Below are 13,467 nucleotides of genomic sequence, written 5' to 3' on the forward strand. Positions count from 1 at the left end.
ACTAATATTTTGCTGAGGATTTTGGTGTGTATGTTAATTAGGGAAATTGGCCTGTAACTTTTTTTTTTCTTTCCCCTATCCTTTTTTTTTTTTTTTTTTTTAAATTTTTATTTATTTATTATAGTCACAGAGAGAGAGAGAGGCAGAGACATAGGCAGAGGGAGAGAAGCAGGCTCCATGCACCGGGAGCCCCACGTGGGATTCGATCCCGGGTCTCCAGGATCCCGCCCTGGGCCAAAGGCAGGCGCCAAACCGCTGCGCCACCCAGGGATCCCTCTTTCCCCTATCCTTATCTGGCTTTGGTATCAGTAATTCTGGTCTCATAAATTCAGTAGGAAGTGTTCTCTCCTCCCCAGGTTTTTGGAGAAGGGTTGGTATTAATTCTTGTTTGAATGTTTGGAAAATTCACCAGTGGAGCCATCTGTTTCTGGATTTTTTTTGTGTGTGTTGTTTATTACTGATTACATCTTTTCATATTTTCTATTTCTCATTCAGTTGTAGAAAGTTGTATATTTCTAGGAATTTGTCAGTTTCTTCTGGATTGTGAGTTTGTTGGTGTATAATTGTTCCTAGTAGTTTCTGACGATCTTTTGTATTTCTGTAGTATCAGTTGTAACATCTCTTGGTGACTTTAGCTACAGGTTTGTCAGTTTTATCTTTTCAGAAACCATTCTTGTTTTCGTTGATGTTTTCTATTGTCTTTTTATTATTTATTTCATTATTCTCTGATCTTTGTTTTTTTCCTTCCTTCTACTAACTTTATCCTTAATTTGTTCTTCTTTTTGTAGTTTCTTGAAACATAAAGTTAGATTATTTGAGTTGTATCATGTTTATTGATGTAGGCATTTATTGTCATGACCTTCCCTTTTAGAACTGCTTTTGCTGTATCCTGTAAGTTTTGGTATGCTATATATATATATTTTTTTCATTTGTCCAAGGTGTTTTCTGATTTCTCTTTACTTCTTGGTTGACCCCTTGGTTGCCAAGTAGCATGTTGTTTAATCTTCACATATTTGTGAATTTTTCAGTTTTCTTGTAATTGATTTCTAGTTTCATACTATTGCAGTTGAAAAAGTTGCTTGATGTGATTTCAGTCTTATATTTATTGAGGCTTTTCTGGTGGTCTAATATATGATCTCTCCTGGAGAATTTCCATGTTGACATGAGAAGAATGTGTATTCTGTTGTTTTTGATATATATATATATATATATATATATATACCATTATTTATATATGTATATATACCATTATTTATATATATATATATATATATCTGTTAAGTCCATCTGGTCTGATGTGTAGTTTAAGGCAGTATTTCCTTATTGATTTTATGCCTGGTTGATTTATCCACTGATGAAAGTAGAATATTAAAGTCCCTTGCTGTTACTGTACTGATGTCTTTTCTTTCTTTAGGTTTGTTGGGATGTGCTTTATGTATTTATTTGTTCCTTTGTTGGGTATGTAAATATTTATAAATGTTATACCTTCAAAAAAATGTTATACCTTCTGTTGGGTGGACTTCTTAATCATTTTTTATCATTATGTAATGCTTTTCATTTTCTTTGGTTCTTATACAGTCTTTATTTTAAGTCTGTTTTGTTTGCTACAAGTATAGCTATACCCACTTTGCTTTGGTTGTCATTTGCACAGAATATCTTTTTTCATCCCTTTACTTTCAGTCTGTGTGTGTCCTTCCATCTGAAAGTGAATCTCTTGTAGGCAGCTTATAGATGGATCTTGTTTTTTTCTTTTTTTAATCCATTTAGCCATTCCATGTCTTTTAGAGAATTTTCTATGTATGTATACTAATTATTGATAGGTATGTGCTTATTGCCATTTTATTAATATTTTTTCTGGCTGATTTGTAGTTCCTTTCTTCTCCTTGCTTTCCTCCTTTGTGGTTTGATGGCTTTCTTTATTGTTATGCTTAGATTTCTTTACCATTATCTTTTGTGTATCTGCTATAGGTTTTTATTTTATGGTTAGCCTGAGGCTTACACATTCATAACAGTCTAAGTTGATAACAGCTTAAGTTTGAAAGTATTCTAAAGTTCTAAATTTTTACTCTCTCCCCCATGCTTTATGTTTTGATGTCATAGTTTACATCTTTTTATCTTGTGTATCTCTTAACTATTATACTTGTACTTACTTTTACTAATTTTGTCTTTTGACTTTTATGCTAGGTTTATTTATTTATTTATTTATTTATTTATTTATTTTTTTAAATTTTTATTTATTTATGATAGTCACACACACAGAGAGAAGGAGAGAGAGAGGCAGAGACACAGGCAGAGGGAGAAGCAGGCTCCATGCACCGGGAGCCTGACGTGGGATTCGATCCCAGGTCTCCAGGATCGCGCCCTGGGCCAAAGGCAGGCGCCAAACCGCTGCGCCACTCAGGGATCCCTTATGCTAGGTTTATAAGTGATTAATCACTTACCTTTACTGTATATTTATCTTTCTTTTTCTTTTTTTTTGAGATTTTATTTATTTATTAATGAGAGACACAGAGATAGAGGCAGAGGCATAGGCCGAGGAGAAGCAAGCTCCTCCCAGGGAGCCTGATATTGAACTCGATCCTGGACCCCAGGATCATGCTCTGAGCCAAAGGCAGATGCCCAACCACTGAGCCCACCCAGTTGTCCCTATATTTTTCTTTCTTTTTTTTTTTTTTAAATTTTATTTATTTATGTATTATAGTCACACACACACACACACAGAGAGAGAGAGAGAGAGAGAGAGGCAGAGACACAGGCATAGGGAGAAGCAGGCTCCATGCACCAGGAGCCTGATGTGGGATTCGATCCCGGGTCTCCAGGATCGCGCCCTGGGCCAAAGGCAGGCGCTAAACTGCTGCGCCACCCAGGGATCCCTATATTTTTCTTTCTAATGAGATTTATACTTTCATATGTTTTTTTTGTTACTAATTAATTCCTTTTCTTTTCCAGGAAAAGGGCTCTTGTCCAGGCCTTCTTGATGGACTGCCACAAGACTGGCAGTTGGTGTTTATCTTTGTTTGCCCTTCAAAGGTTGGGGATTAGCAGCTTTATAGATAAGGGCAGTCCTAATGGTAAACCTTCTGCATTTGTACCAGAACAGTGCAGTTTTTCTAGCCTTGCCTGCCTTAAGTCCTAGTGCTCACTTCTCCTCCTTAGTAATAACTGCTGTTTGTGGCATTTTTTCCCCCCCAGAATAGGACAATTTCATTTTTATTAAAAACCTGTGCAGGGATCCCTGGGTGGCGCAGCGGTTTGGCGCCTGCCTTTGGCCCAGGGCGCGATCCTGGAGATCCGGGATCGAATCCCACATCGGGCTCCCTGCATGGAGCCTGCTTCTCCCTCTGCCTGTGTCTCTGCCCCTCTTTCTCTCTCTCCCTCTCTCTCTCTCTCTCTCTCTGTGTGTGACTATCATAAAAAAAACAAAACAAAACAAAACAAAACAAAAAAAAACCTGTGCATGCACAGTGACTCAGTGACTTTCTGAATGGCATTTTGAGACTTTGTCTACTTCCTCTTGATTGACAAGCTGCTTTTCCTGTTGACATTTTTTAAGCCAGACCTCTTTTTGAAATTATCAAACCATCTTATTGGCATTAAATTCTCCAACTTTTGATCTTCACCTACACTTTGCTTTAGGTTGTCATTGGAAAATGGCTTTGCTTTTTCTTTAATCACATTAGAGTCTGTATAGGTGTTCCTTTCTTATAGCAATCCTTCACCCGCATAAAATCGGCATTTTCAATACCACATAAAAAGGTATTTCACAGAAAGTACAATGTTTTTGTGTCTGCTGGTGTAGCTGCTGTGTCAGTTTCATGAATTTCCTCTTTTTTTTTTTTAAACATCGGTTCTTACACTGGATTCATTTATCTTGAAATGACAGATAGTCACAGCTGTAGACCTCAGTCTATGGTATTTATCAAACAGTTCAACCTTTTCTTATAATATCAAGACTTTTCTCTGCTTCTTGGGAGCACTTCCAGATCATGAGTGACACTCTGTAGGAGTCCCATAGTTTTATTCAAGGTTTATGATATTGCACTAAACACAGTGAAAAGATATATGAGAACTACTAGAGATCATTTTTTACTGCAGTCTGCAATTTACTAGACAGGTGCTCATGTGGAGATGGTTAGCATCTCCTGGTGTTGTAAGCCGATATTTGCAATCCTGGAGCTCACTACAAAAACAACAGGAGTGGTTATGAAATTGTTATAGTAGTATGTTACATTAAGTATGTACTGTGGTTAATTTTATGTTCTTGTGATTTAATACTGTATCTTTAGATTTGTTTACATTTCTTTCAACCTTGTAGGGACTGTAAGTATTTGTCATAAGTATTGATAAATTTTAACTATAATAGATTTGTGTATATTTTGTGGTAGCAAATGATAAAATAGACTAGTAGTTACATGTATTTTGTGCATTCATGACATACCTAACTTCTTAATTTTTTAAATATTTTTAGGTTTTGTGATTTGTCTGTGAGTTTTTTCAAATTGTTGCAGATCTCCAAAAAAATTGCCAATATATTGAAAAAAATGTGTGTATAAGTGGACCTGTATAGTTTAAGACTGTGTTGTTAAAGTTTAGTGTAATTATTTTATCTTCCTCTGAAATATTCCAGTAAATGTATTACCTTTCATGAGTCATGTGTGCTAGGCAATTTTATTGAAACATTTTTATTTTGAGTTTGGTTATATAACATGAATATAATGGGTAGAGATTTTCTCTGTGTGTAGGAAATATGCTGCTGATAAGTATTGACTTTACAATTTTGTGTTAAAACCTTTAATAGTGCTTCAGAGAGGCTACATACCATGGTGGCTAACAGTGGTCTGTCTCATGTACTGTAATCCTCTGGGTCACCTTGAGTAAATTCTCTGTGCCTCAGTTTCCTGGTCCTTAAAATACATGTACAATATTATCTCTTGATGGGGTAATATCGTGTGAGACTATGAGAATTACCTTGTATGTGTAAGGTGCTTAAAACCATTTTTGGCCCATATTAAGTACTCAAATGTTAGATACTATTGCTATTATCCATTTTATTAACATTGTTCCAAACTATATGGAAGATACTGAGAGGTCGAGTATTTTCTTCTCTTGTTTTCTAGATGTGAATGAATTGAAAGAATGTCTGTCTGTGTTGGTTAAAGAACAGCAAACTCTGGCCATCCAGTCAGCCACTACTACCCTTTCAGCCCTGAGACTCAAGCAGAGGCTGGTTATTTTGGAACGGTATTTCATTGCCTTGAATAGAACTGTTTTCCAGGAGAATGTCAAAGTTAAGTGGAAAAGCAGCAGTGTTTCTTTGCCTCCTGTGGACAAAAAAAGGTAATAATATAATGAAGAAGGAATCCTGATACCAGCTAAATATAAAATACAGGTTGTTTTGTTAAGGCAAGTTTAAGTTTGACTTGCAATATACTTAGGATATTTTATTTTAAAGATTTATTTATTTATTTATGATAGAGACAGAGAGAGAGAGAGAGAGAGAGAGAGAGGCAGAGACACAGCAGGAGGGAGAAGCAGGCTCCATGCTGGGAGCCCGACGTGGGACTCGATCCCGGGACTCCAGGATTGCGCCCTGGGCCAAAGGCAGGCGCCAAACCGCTGAGCCACCCAGGGATCCCCCAGGACATTTTATTCTTGCTTTCCTTTTTCGTAGTTTCATATAGTCTGGAGAATGGCTTTGCCTATTTGCTCAGAATAACAAACTGTGCTTCATAATCTGTGCCATTATTTAAAAACCCTTTTCTTTCGGTAAAGAAACTGTGGAAGCCAGCGAAGGTGGAGACAAACATGTCTAGATTTTTGAAAATGGTGTCTGAACATTAACATTCTTTTTGTCTTACTTTGCTACTGGGTAGGGTAGAGTAGTCAGATCATGATATTTAGTGAGGAGCTAGTTTAGATGTTTATTTTTTTCTTCCTAATGTGATTTTCTAATTCTTTTATTGTAAGAGATGCTTTCAGGCATATAGTTTTTTAATATATTGGTATACATTGGCAGATTTTCTGAGACATTAACTAGAATGCTTAAGGCTTTATATAAAGTTTTGTTTTTCCAAATTGTGGCTGTCTACCACAGTTTTGTTCTCAGAAGGCTTGACTAAGATATTTCTAGGTATAACCCATATTTTATGTAGCAAAAAGAGTTGGTTTTATTTGATTGTAATACTGACTTTTATTCCCTATGGAGCACATGAAATGTACAGGGGCAGAAAGAAGCAGTGGGCAAAAAAAAAAAAACCACAAAACACCTTATTATCTTGCTGCATGGAACAATAAGTGCTAAATGAAGCATTTTTCATGTTTTGTTTTTCTTTTTAAATCTAGCTGAAATCAGATTACATGTTCTATATTTGATAGTTTTAAGGTAAACCAAGTGACAGAGGATTCCTACACATGTGATGATAGCCAGCAGCACGGTTCTTTCTTTCCTTCTTGTCTGGAAAGTGAGTGGTCCTTTGTGGTGATCACTGATCATAGAGGGGTTCTGCCTATGGAGGTGGTAGGTTTTAAGACTCTTTAAGCACTTTTATGTGTTTGTTAAATGAGACTGAATTTTCTAAGATGCAGAAGTGACTGAGACCCCAACTGATTTTTCTCTGTGCTTTTTCTTTGTGGTGACATAAGTGTTGATGAAAATTGAAATCTACCTTTCACTAGGTCAAGCAAATTCCTAAAATTAAAAAAATACGTATTTTGAGATGATTGTGGGTTCATATGGAGTTGCAAGAAATAGTACAGATTCCTTATACCCTTCACCTGGATGTGAGGGTGATCTGGCTGCGACATCTGTCACCCCATTGATCGCCAGGGTTGATTTGGCTGATCTGGCTGGCTAGGCGGGTGTCCCGTTCCTCCCTCACCGCTCCATGTGCGTCCCTCCCGAAGCTGCACGCTCGGTCGAAGACGACCATCCCCGATAGAGGAGGACCGTTCTTCGGTCAAGGGTATACGAGTAGCTGCGCTCCCCTGCTAGAACCTCCAAACAAGCTCTCAAGGTCCTTATACCCTTCACCTACTTTCCTCCAGTGGTAGCCACTTACAAAACTATGGTTTACTGTCACATTGAGGATATTGACTCTGATCCAGATGACTTCTCTCACTCAGATTTCCTCAGTTTTACATGTTCTCAACTCGTGTGTGTGTATGCGTGCCTGTGTGTGTACAGGCACATATGCGTGCCTTTCCATATGATTTTATCACAGGTGTGGATTTCTGTTACCAGTGCCATAGAGTACAGGACAAGGAGCCTTTTTATAATGACACTCACTTCCTTTCCCTTGCCGCCTTCTGTCTCCTTGGGTAGCCCCTAGTCTGTTCTTGATGTCTGTTCTGTAACCTTGGCTTATATCAGTCAGTGTTATCTCCTTGAGATTTTTCCAAGTAGTTGGCATGTATCATCATTACATAGATTTCTATGACATGGTTGAATTTCATTTTGTTTATTCATCTATTGAAGGACACTCAGTTACTTAACAATTTTGAGCATTATGAATAAAGCTGCTATGAATATTTGTGGGCAGGTTTTTGTGTGAACCTAAGTTTTAGTTTTTGGAATAAATGCGCTGGAGTTCAGTTCCTATGTCTTATGTTTAGGTTTGCAGAACATTGCCATGCTCTTTCTAGAATGGCTGTACAATTTTACAGTCTAATCAGCTATGTATGAGTGGTTTAGTTTTTCCACATTCTTGTCAGCATTTGGTGTTATTACATCTTTGTTTTAGCTATTCTGTTAGTGATATGTTCTACATTTTTATAGATTTCTTTTCCTCATTTCTCAACTTACTGGTTAGTGGTGGGTTTTACCTTTTTTGTGGAACTAGCAATGGGTTGGATGGTTGACTGGTGTGGATGGGCATGGATCCAAACTATTTGTGTGTTAGTGTTTCTTGAGTATTTGTAAAACAGAGAGTGACTTACACTGTACAGATTTAGGACTGTTGGGCTCTTTCTCCAGGGCCAAGGTTATGATTGCCTGAGGGGAGCCCCAGTTTCATGCTTCTCTTGAAGCAGTTTTCTGGTGAGGGCTCCTCGTACCTCATCTGAATAGATTCAGCATATGTGTTGCTAATTTAAAGATCATTATATTTCTTATTCAGAAATAAAGTGTAAGTTTCCTTATTCCTGTCTCGTAGGCACTCAATTCCTTCATTAGAGGCAGTTATTAATTAAGGTTTTTTTTTGTGTGTGTGTGTCTTCTCATGAGCTCCCCTCCTAAAGCTCAAGATTCATAGATATATGCATACTAGCTGCCTCTGTGGGGTCCCCACGTTCTTCCCTACTAATTTTATTTGACATCTCTATGGATGATCATTCCATATCATTACCCATTAAAAAAAAAATATTTATTCATGAGAGACACAGAGACATAGGCAGAGAGAGAAGCAGGCTTCCCACAGGGGACCCCAGGATCATGCCCTGAGCCAAAGGCAGATGCTCAACCGCTGAGCCCCCCAGGTGTCCCTCATTACCCATTTTTTTTCCTCATTACCCATTTTTAAAAGCAAATTTAGTAAGTTTGAAGGATACTGTATATAGTAGAAATATTCAGCTGTGTAAAGTTGAAAATAAAAGTACTTGCTAAGCATGATTAAGTTTATATTGTATACTTTTTGTATTGTAGTTTGTTTTTTAGAATGATTTTTATTATATGCTGTTTGTATAACTTTTTAAAAACATGCATATCTTGTTAACTTTATAAATATAAATGGTAAAAAACTTAAAGGATTCATGAGAATGATAGGCACTAAATTCAGGAAAGGTTAAGCTCAACAGGATAGGGGCAAAAGAGAATAGGAGACATACATGGATCTCTATTCCTCGTCATCACATAGATCTAAAAGAGTCCAAAGTATAGATTCCATAGCCCTGGGTGCAGTCTCAGGCATTTGTCATATTCTGTGTGTGTTCTTCAATCACCTTACCTGCCTTTTCTTTACTACATGCCATTTAATCTCCCCATTTATGTATTTATGTCTATTTTCTGCTTACCCTGTGTTTCTCTCTAATAATATCAGCTCTCAGATTATTTTGTGAATATTTTTGCAATTCACTTAAAATTCTAAATGTTTTCTTAAAGTAAAAATTTCCATTACAAAGGACATTTGATAAGTTTTTAAATATGAAACTAAAAGTCACACAGTGTCTTCCTGCTGTCTGAAGAAATCCATTGATCACATTTTCATATAAATCCTTCCATATTATTTATCTTATTTTAGTATTTGCACATTACTCTGACTGACCAGTTATTACAACTCCCATATGTGTTGTCCACAGTTCCCGGCCCACAGGCAAAGGAGTGGAAGGACTTGCAAGAGTTGGATCCCGAGCAGCTCTCTCCTTTGCCTTTGCCTTCTTACGCAGGGCCTGGCGGTCAGGTATGTAGGCCTAGAGTGTTCTGTTAACCCCAACACATCAGGAGACTTGGGTGGTCTTCTCAGTTCTGCCACCACATGCGCTTGGTCTGATCCCATATGCTCTCTGTGCCTCATTTTTTTTTGTTTATAGAATGAGGGGCTTAAGTCTGTTTGATTTTTCAGGTCTGTTCTTTAAAAAAAAAAAAGAAAAAGAAAAAGCGCATATGTGTGTACATCCCAGGTGAACCACTGCAGTGCATCAATGCTGATTTATTTTCTAGGAGAACAAGAAGTTAGAATTGCTCATGGGCGAGTTGAACTGACTTTGGGGCACTTGTATTAAGTTTTAATCTCTTGAGTTCTTAGAGTATCTTGTTGAGAGAAAAGTGAGGGATTGAAAATGTGACAGTGGCATCCTCTCACATGGAGGAATAGGAGGCCTCTCTGGGAAAGTGGGGAGGGCTTTACTTGTCATTGCTGCTTAAGGAGTGGGTGGCCTCCTCTGATACACGTGTGTGCCCAGGGGAGGATGCAGATCTCTGCAGCGAGCTGTTGCAGGAGTCCCTGGATGCCTTGAGAGCTCTGCCTGAGGCCTCACTCTTCGATGAAAGCACTGTGTCCTCTGTGTGGCTGGAGGTGGTAGAGAGAGCAACCAGGTTCTTGAGATCCGTCGTGACAGGGTAAGTTCTTTCTTTTCACATCTTACTGCGTGAATGATCCTAACATGCTTCAAAGTCTCATCTCACTGGCTTCTCTTTAGAGCAGGTTTGTGCTGTTTCCAGCTCACCCTTAGCTCTGTGATTCTAGATCTTAGTTTTTAGGTTTTCAAATATTTGCTTTTGAATCTCTGATTAGACCCAGGATTAGACCCATATCGTATTGAATCAGGTGGAAAATGAAAGATGTTTTTGTAATGTATTTTTTCAGATATTTTATGATTTGGGAATTAGTCGTTCATAAAATGTTTGAGCACTTATTGTGTGCTTCTTGGTGAGAATGTGAATGCTGTCATTCTGAGTGATGGGTGTTGTTTTAATAGACAATGTAGGACTAAATAACCACCCAAGATCAAAATGTTTAAACCTGCATCTGTTCATTTTAGTGTAAAAATATTTTGAATGTGAATCATTTTTCTGTAAGGAAAGTCATGAACTTTGGTCTTAGGTGCTATATGTTTTTGTTAACCATTTTTAAATTTATTTTTATTTTTAAAATATTTATTTATTCATGCAAGAGACCGAGAAAGAGGCAGAGGGAGAAGCAGGTTCCATGCAGGTAACCTGACGTGGGACTTGATCCCGGGTCTCCGGGATCACGCCCTGGGCTGAAGGTGGCGCTAAACCGCTGAGCTACCCAGGCTGCCTCGGTTTTTAAATTTAAAGAAAAATGTATATAGTCAATATATAATTCGGCAGCAAAGGCATAATTAGAGCAAAAGTGAATCTTTTCCCATTCTTTTTGCCTAAGGTCACTGCTGTGTCCTTTCGGTATTCAGGGAGGGACACCCGAGGTCTCTATGCCAACAGGCCATGAGTTCCCCTCCCTAGCGTGCTGATGAAGGCATTGCAGCAAGATTTAGGGCCGTGGGCCCTGAAATAGGCTTGGAATTTGATCCTTGAACCCTGTGGGGATTAGAGGTGCTATCCCCCACACAGTTTAAAATCCATATAGCATACTGTGAACTGGAAGCCTGACTGGTAACATAGACAGTGGATTAACAAATATGTTATTATCTGTATTATATACTGTATTCTTATTATACTATCTAATCTTAAACTTTTTGGTGTTTCTAGGCTACATAGTTCATCTGTGAGTTTTTTCAAATTATTGAAAATCTCCCCCAAATTTTTCTATATGTATATATATGTATATATTGAAAAAAATCTGTATAAGTAAACCTGTGCAATTCAAACTTGTTCAGGGTCAACTGTAGTTTCAAAAATTCAACTGTAATGGTGATATCAGAAGGTCCTCTCTTCCCCATCTTGGGTTAAGAAGACTTGTTATTTATCATTGGGGAAAAGTTGAAATATTTCTTTGATCAGAGAAAAATACACATAGACATTTTGCTTGTGTTTGCCAGGTGGTTTTAGAAGTTGATTTTTCTACGTTTACATAGAGGGATGTTAATATTCTAATAGCCTTACATGTCATTGAAAGTGGAAACATCTAAACATTTTTCTACCCATGATTTGAATAATGATAAAAAGAATTTTATGCTATGGATGCTGGAATGTTTTCTAATATAGTCATCTTATAGTATCTGAATTAATCCGTTCAATAATGTTTACAAATTAATTGTATACTTTAAAATCTCGGATTAAATTTGAGTATTAAGTCTCAGAAACTTGATTCTAAATATTAAAAATATACATGCTGTTTTTAAGATCACATGTTACTTTGTTCTTGGGTCTACTGTTTTCAATTCAGGGATGTTCATGGAACATCTGGTACCAAAGGGCCTGGAAGCATCCCTCTGCAGGACCAGCACCTGGCCCTGGCCATCCTGTTAGAGCTGGCTGTGCAGAGAGGCACGCTGAGGTGAGGAGAATCACAGGCTGGGAATATGTCAGGGAAATGTCTCTGTATCTGAACATTTGTTTCATTTTATGGTTATTTCATTGAATCATTTGTGATTATAGAAAACGTGTGGTGTTCTGTAATCAAAGAACCACTTCCTAGGACTTTCTCTTCTGTCTAACCTGGGTACACTTATGTTTTCTTCACTTTTTTTATGTTCAATTTTCTAGTAATGTAGGAGCTGTTTTTTTTTTTTTTTTCCCTTTGAATTTTCCTCAAATGATCTTTATTCCATCAGTTAAGGTCCTAGAAGTTCCCTTTAGAAAGTGCTGTTTGAGGGATACCTTGGTACCTTAGTAGGCTAAGCGTCTGACTCTTGATTTCTTTTCTTTTCTTTTTTTCTTTTTTAAAGATTTTATTTATTTATTCATGAGAGATACAGAGAGAGAGAGAAGCAGAGACACAGCCAGAGGGAGAAGCAGGTTCCATGCAGGGAGCCTGACGTGAGACTTGATCCTGGGACTCCAGGATCATGCTCAGCACCGAAGGCAGATGCTAAACCACTGAGCCACCCAGGGATCCCCTCTTTTCTTTTTTTTTTTTTTTAAAGATTTTATTTATTTATTCATGAGAGAGAGAGAGAGAGAGAGAGGCAGAGACAGGCAGAGGGAGAAGCAGGCTCCATGAAGGGAGCCTGTTGGGGTACTCGATCCCGGGACTCCAGGATCACACCCTGGGCCGAAGGCTGGTGCTAAACTGCTGAGCCACCCAGGGATCCCCTGTCTCTTGATTTTGACTTAGCTCTTGACCTCAAGGTTGTGAGTACAAGCCCCCGTATTGGGCTCCATTCTAGATGTGGAGCCTACTTAAAAAAAAAAATTGTACTGTTTGAGTTTCTTTTTCTTTTCTTTTCTTTCTTTCTTTTTTTTTTTTTTTTTAATACTGTTTGGGTTTCTTAAATGGTTTTATATTTCTTATCCTCAGAAGATGGATATCTTTGCTAAAATCTTGGTATTTATTCAGTGATTTTACTGCCAGGAATTATTTTTTTGGTTTTACTTTAGTGGTATCCTTTCAAATCTAAAGTATTTCTATTTTATTTCGCTGTTTGCTTTTATTTTTGACAGACCATGGTGATAAAAACTAATCTGTTTTGCTAGAGAATAAAGATATTTTCTCTTTCAGCCAAATGTTGTCTGCCATCCTGTTGTTGCTGCAACTGTGGGACAGTGGGACACAGGAAACTGACAATGAGCGGTCCGCCCAGGGCACCAGTGCCCCCCTTCTCCCTTTGCTGCAAAGATTCCAGAGCATCATCTGCAGTAAAGATGCCCCTCATATAGAGGGTGACACTCACGTAAGTATCATAACAAGATTTTGCATTTAAGTAGCTACCTTGATTCAGTTTTTCTAAAAGAGTTATTTAGCCTTTTATAAACAAGATGGGAGTGCACATCTGTGGCAGTAGTTGTCTCTAGGGGAGGGTGTGTATTTGGTGATTACAGCAGTGAGTCAGGTGTGGAACAGGTATGGGCTATCATGGGGTGAGTTTCAGTTGCTGTGGTAGAGTATCACA

The 13,467-nt window shown here is 37.8% G+C and overlaps 1 protein-coding gene across 8 annotated transcripts in view; it reads left to right on the forward strand.

The window, feature by feature from the left end:
* The window catches only part of HERC2 (HECT and RLD domain containing E3 ubiquitin protein ligase 2), a 240,982-nt gene that overhangs the window by 46,848 nt on the left and 180,667 nt on the right, over positions 1 to 13,467 (forward strand). For all 8 annotated transcript variants that reach the window (XM_025982238.2, XM_025982239.2, XM_025982240.2 and 5 more), the window contains 5 exons: positions 5,118 to 5,337; positions 9,292 to 9,392; positions 9,895 to 10,051; positions 11,802 to 11,912; positions 13,077 to 13,248. In XM_025982238.2, the coding sequence (XP_025838023.1) occupies positions 5,118 to 5,337; positions 9,292 to 9,392; positions 9,895 to 10,051; positions 11,802 to 11,912; positions 13,077 to 13,248 (761 nt within the window). The remainder of the gene's footprint in view (positions 1 to 5,117; positions 5,338 to 9,291; positions 9,393 to 9,894; positions 10,052 to 11,801; positions 11,913 to 13,076; positions 13,249 to 13,467) is intronic.

Source organism: Vulpes vulpes, chromosome 14, assembly GCF_048418805.1.
Source record: "Vulpes vulpes isolate BD-2025 chromosome 14, VulVul3, whole genome shotgun sequence".
Classification (NCBI taxonomy): Eukaryota; Metazoa; Chordata; class Mammalia; order Carnivora; family Canidae; genus Vulpes; species Vulpes vulpes.